Below are 5,000 nucleotides of genomic sequence, written 5' to 3'. Positions count from 1 at the left end.
TTTGTTTGGTGAGACTGACGTTTGTTCAGTGAGACTGACCTTTTTCTGGTGAGACTGATGTTTGTTTGGTGAGACTGACTTTTGTTTGGGAGACTGATGTTTGTTTGGTGGGAGTGACGTTTGTTTGGTGAGAGTGATTTGGTGGGAGTGACGTTTGTTTGGTGAGAGTGACCTTTTTCTGGTGAGACTGATGTTTGTTTGGTGAGACTGACTTTTGTTTGGGAGACTGATGTTTGTTTGGTGGGAGTGACGTTTGTTTGGTGAGAGTGACCTTTTTCTGGTGAGACTGACGTTTGTTCGGTGGGACTGACGTTTGTTTGGTGAGACTGACGTTTGTTTGGTGAGACTGATGTTTGTTTGGTGAGACAGGTTTGTTTGGTGAGACTGACGTTTGTTTGGTGAGACTGATGTTTGTTTGGTGCGACTGACGTTTGTTTGGTGAGAGTGACCTTTTTCTGGTGAGACTGATGTTTGTTTGGTGAGACTGACGTTTGTTTGGTGAGACTGAAGTTTTTTGGTAAACCTGATGTTTGTTTGATGAGACTGACGTTTGTTTGGTGAGACTGACGTTTGTTTGGTGCGACTGACGTTTGTTCGGTGAGAGTGACCTTTTTCTGGTGAGACTGATGTTTGTTTGGTGAGACTAACTTTTGTTTTGGGGAGACTGATGTTTGTTTGGTGAGAGTGACGTTTGTTTGGTGAGACTGACGGTTTTTTGGTGAGACTGACGTTTGTTTGGTGAGACTGACCTTTTTCTGTTGAGACTGACGTTTGTTCGGTGAGACTGACGTTTGTTTGGTGAGAGTGACGTTTGTTTGATGAGACTGACGTTTGTTTAGTGAGACTGACGTTTGTTTGGTGAGAGTGACGTTTGTTTGGTGAGACTGACGTTTGTTTGGTGAGACTGACGTTTGTTCAGTGAGACTGACTTTTTTCTGGTGAGACTGATGTTTGTTTGGTGAGACTGATGTTTGTTTGGTGGGAGTGACGTTTGTTTGGTGAGAGTGACCTTTTTCTGGTGAGACTGACGTTTGTTTGGTGGGACTGACGTTTGTTTGGTGAGACTGACGTTCGTTTGGTGAGACTGATGTTTGTTTGGTGAGACTGATGTTTGTTTGGTGAGACTGACGTTTGTTTGGTTAGACTGATGTTTGTTTGGTGTGACTGATGTTTGTTTGGTGAGACTGACGTTTGTTTAGTGAGACTGATAAAACTGTTACACTTAAGAAACTAGTGTAGGAAATGTAGTTGAAGTATCGCACACTACAATGAGATAGAAATTAAATCTGCACCTCCACAGTGATGAAGATCTCCTCCAGGTTACTAATAAAGTTGTCCATCTGTGTGATCTTTTCTGCTAGACTGCTGCTGCACTTACTGAGTTCACTCTACACACACACGCACGCACACACACACACACACACACACACACACACAGAAAATAAAAGCTTCTTGATTTGACACACACAATGTCACATAAGATTTTGTTAGGAAACTTCAAACTGTCAAGAAAACACACACACACACACACACACACACACACACACACACACACAAACACACACCTTGATCTCCTGAGTGGCGTTGCTGAGAGAGACGACTCTGTGCTGAGTGTGTGTGTGTTCTCTGGGTTTCGAGTGTGTCTGGACTCTGCAGTCACTACACCAGGCATCAGGAGGTTCACTGGGGCCTGAGGACGGGTTTCTGTTTCTCACCATCACAAACTCGTCCTCCTCTGCTTCTTCAGTCTCTTCCTCTTCCTCACTTGCTGTGATTTCCTCTGTGATTACCTGCAGTCGACCCCTTATCTCAGACAGATCCATACTGAGGACCAGAAGACGGACGTTATAACGGATCACTTAATCAATCCTGAAGGAAAAACACAAAACCAGGCGAAATACAAATATTTTAATCATCAGAAAGAGTGAAAGTGTCTGATTCCTCCTACACCACAGCCGTGGTTCTCCAGCTAGAAACACTCGCTTCCCCACCACCCTCTCTCTATTCCCTCTCTCCTTTCTATCTTTCTCTATCTTCTCATTATCTTTCTCTCCATCCTCTCTCTCTATTCCCTCTTTTTATTCTGTCTTTCTCTATTCTCTCTTTCTTTATTCTGTATCTTTTATTTATCTTCTCTCCAGTCTCTCTTCATGTTCTCTTATTTCTCCCTCTCTATTCTCTTATTATTCTCTTATTTTATTCTCTCTCTGTGATCTTTCTTCACTGGTGAACTGTTGCAGTGGAAAAGAGAAGTCTGGTATCACCGACAGCGCGCGACTAATCACACAGCGGAAATTAATAAATACACACTTTTCTTTCTCACCTTCTGCAGACTGAAGCGTAGATTCTCAACACACACACACACACACACACACACACACACACACACACACACACACACACACACACACACACACACACACACACACACACACCTGCTCTGGAATATCCAGCAACTAAATTTAGAGACTGGAGGAATTTACTGATATCATGTAGCCCACAGCGCAGGGTTGCCAGATCGGATACCTTCACCCTTTTAAAGCGTTATAAGAAAAAACATAAAGTAGAAAATATATATGTATTGTTTATTATTTAGAGATTTTTTATTATGTTCTATAAAAAAATACAAATTCAATTAATAAAAATATAAAGTTATTGAATAATATAAAAATAGTAAATATATGTACATATTTTGTTATTTAAATAAGTACTAATAAAATATAACAAAATTAAAATAAACATACATGATGAATAACAAATTAATCAAACAATAAACAAATATTTACAGAATCGACAGTAAAATGTTTCTTAAAATGGATCAAAATAAATTTTATTAAACAAACAAAAAACATTCACCATAAAACTACTTATTATGTAAATAAATATTACATAATTACGATATTTGTATATTCATATATGTACAGCATTAAATTAATAAATATATCTTTCATAATAATAATAATTTCATTTACCAACAAATCTGCGCGATAAACTGCGAAATTAATCAGATATAATTTTTTGTATTAAACTTTAACAAATATATAATCACATATCTATAAAAACGAATTAACAAAATAAAATGTATAATAATAAAGTAATAAAATATCTATAAAATAATGTTTCACTGATAAATGAAAGTGCAGTAACGTCGTCTGACCAACAGATGCCGCCACTGACTCAGTGTTTATTTCAGAGATCGTTTGTGTTTATTTGTGTTTGTGTTTATTTGTGTTTATTTTCCTCCATATGATTGATGTTCTCTAAATGTTTATGATGTTCTCTAAATGTTGATTATGTTTGTCACGTGTTTGCTGTGGAACTGTTCCTCCACACCTCTGTTCCTCCACAGTAAACCGGAAGTGAAGAATTCCCCGGATGTGGATCTCTCAGGGTTGAAGTTGAACAGGAAGGTGAGGTCCTGATGGTGGAAACATCATGAGTATGCTGAGCGCAGATGTGGAGAAGATGGACAGTCTGGACGGATGGGTCGCCATTAAAAGTGACATCTTTGAGGACAGAGAGAGTCACAACTTCCGGTTTTTGGTCCAGTGGAGCGAAGCGGAGTCCAAGTTCGCGGTGATTTGTCACAACAGGACTCTTCAGCATAAGAGGAGGAGGATGATGAGGATGATGAAGGTGGGTGAGGATGAGGAGGAGGAGGAGGAGAGCAGCTGGGCCGCCATGTTCTCCGCATCAGAGCTGAAACATCTCCACCTGCAGCTGACGGGCTCCGGGGACGCGCTGTCCGGCTTCCTGCCCGACCTGTCCTCCTTCACCCAGCCCGGGGTGTGGGACACGCTGCTCAGGAGAACCTGGCGGGAGCAGGAGCTGGAGCGCGATGTGGACGGAGTGTGTGTGCAGTTAGAGAAGTATTTCAGCACCGCGGTGGATGTGTGTGGAGTGAAGATCCTGCTGGAGACTTTATACCCTCAGGAGAAGGAAGGAGAGGAGGACAAATACTGCGAGAACCTGCAGGAGTTTAAAAGGAAAGCCATGGAGGAGCAGGTCAGGAGAGCCAAGGACACGGTGGACACGGTGAGACACACAGAACACAACAGATCAAACTGGTCTTCACACCACTGTTATCTTCATCATCATCATCATCATCAATAACACCACCACCACCATGGGCTGCTTACAAAGTGAAAGTGAAAGTAAAAGTAAAGTCGTCATCAATATTTTTAAGTTGATCACACACACACACACACACACGTTTACTAGAAAATCAGTAACACACACCTGAACATCTCAGTATATTGTAAGACTGGTGTCTGATCTCATGATGTTGACTTGGACTCGGTCTCACTGGATACAGTCTTAACTCTAGACTAAGTTTCTAGATAAGTCTAATCATCTTAAGACTCGGACTGAACCCGATATTGGATAGAGTTGGACTTGATGGTGGTGCTCTTGAACACAGCTCCAGTGATGAGATGTTTTCCTCATGAGACTCCGCCCACTCTTACACACACGTTATAACATTCTAAAAGCCCTGACGTCTGACTTTATTAATTTATATTTATGACTCTTCCGTAATGAAAGACTGGAGCTCCAGATGATTTCTCTATTGAGTAGAAGTGATTCTGTTCTTGATTCTGGAACATGGCGTGAGTAACTGACAGGAAGAACGAGTGAAGGCAGCTAGTAGAAAACACAACTTGACCTCAAGAAGGATTTGATGTTCTACAGATTTCAATTCATTTTGATCTCAGATGAATCTGGACTTGGATTTTACTTGGACTCTTCACTTCACATGTTTCTTCTTGTCTCAGGCTCCGCCCACACATTTTTCTAAAACAATGTTTTTAAAAAAAAACAGTTCACTTTAAATTGGAGTTTCATTTGATTCCCTCCAATACCTGAGTTAATAAAACATTATATTACCAAAAGTATTGGGACACCTGAACTTTTCAGCCATACGTGGTTCTTCTGCAAATTGTTACACCAAATGTTCCTGTGCACAAAACCAGCTCCATAAAGATCTGCTTTTCATGGGCTGG

The 5,000-nt window shown here is 40.7% G+C and overlaps 2 protein-coding genes across 7 annotated transcripts in view; one reads left to right on the top strand and one right to left on the bottom strand.

Annotated features, from left to right (window-relative positions):
• fsd2 (fibronectin type III and SPRY domain containing 2) overlaps positions 1–2,355 on the bottom strand; it is a 7,156-nt gene extending 4,801 nt beyond the window's left edge. For 2 of the 6 annotated variants that reach the window (XM_083551601.1, XM_083551605.1), the window contains exons 1-3: positions 2,324–2,355; positions 1,566–1,869; positions 1,293–1,388 (exon numbers count right to left, since the gene is read on the bottom strand). In XM_083551601.1, coding sequence (XP_083407727.1) covers positions 1,293–1,388; positions 1,566–1,823 — 354 coding nt within the window. In that variant the 5' untranslated portion in view covers positions 1,824–1,869; positions 2,324–2,355. Of the gene's footprint in view, positions 1–1,292; positions 1,389–1,565; positions 1,870–2,310 lie in introns of all 6 variants that reach the window. The other 4 variants (XM_083551603.1, XM_083551602.1, XM_083551604.1 and 1 more) reach the window with 4 other exon arrangements.
• A 952-nt stretch (positions 2,356–3,307) lies between these two features.
• The window catches only part of whamm (WASP homolog associated with actin, golgi membranes and microtubules), an 8,341-nt gene continuing 6,648 nt past the window's right edge, over positions 3,308–5,000 (top strand). Inside the window, exon 1 of the mRNA XM_083552379.1 lies at positions 3,308–4,035. Coding sequence (XP_083408505.1) covers positions 3,436–4,035 — 600 coding nt within the window. The 5' untranslated portion in view covers positions 3,308–3,435. The remainder of the gene's footprint in view (positions 4,036–5,000) is intronic.

The sequence above is a fragment of the Silurus aristotelis genome, assembly GCF_946808225.1.
Source record: "Silurus aristotelis genome assembly, chromosome: 10".
Classification (NCBI taxonomy): Eukaryota; Metazoa; Chordata; class Actinopteri; order Siluriformes; family Siluridae; genus Silurus; species Silurus aristotelis.
This window is presented reverse-complemented; position numbering and strand designations above follow the sequence as displayed.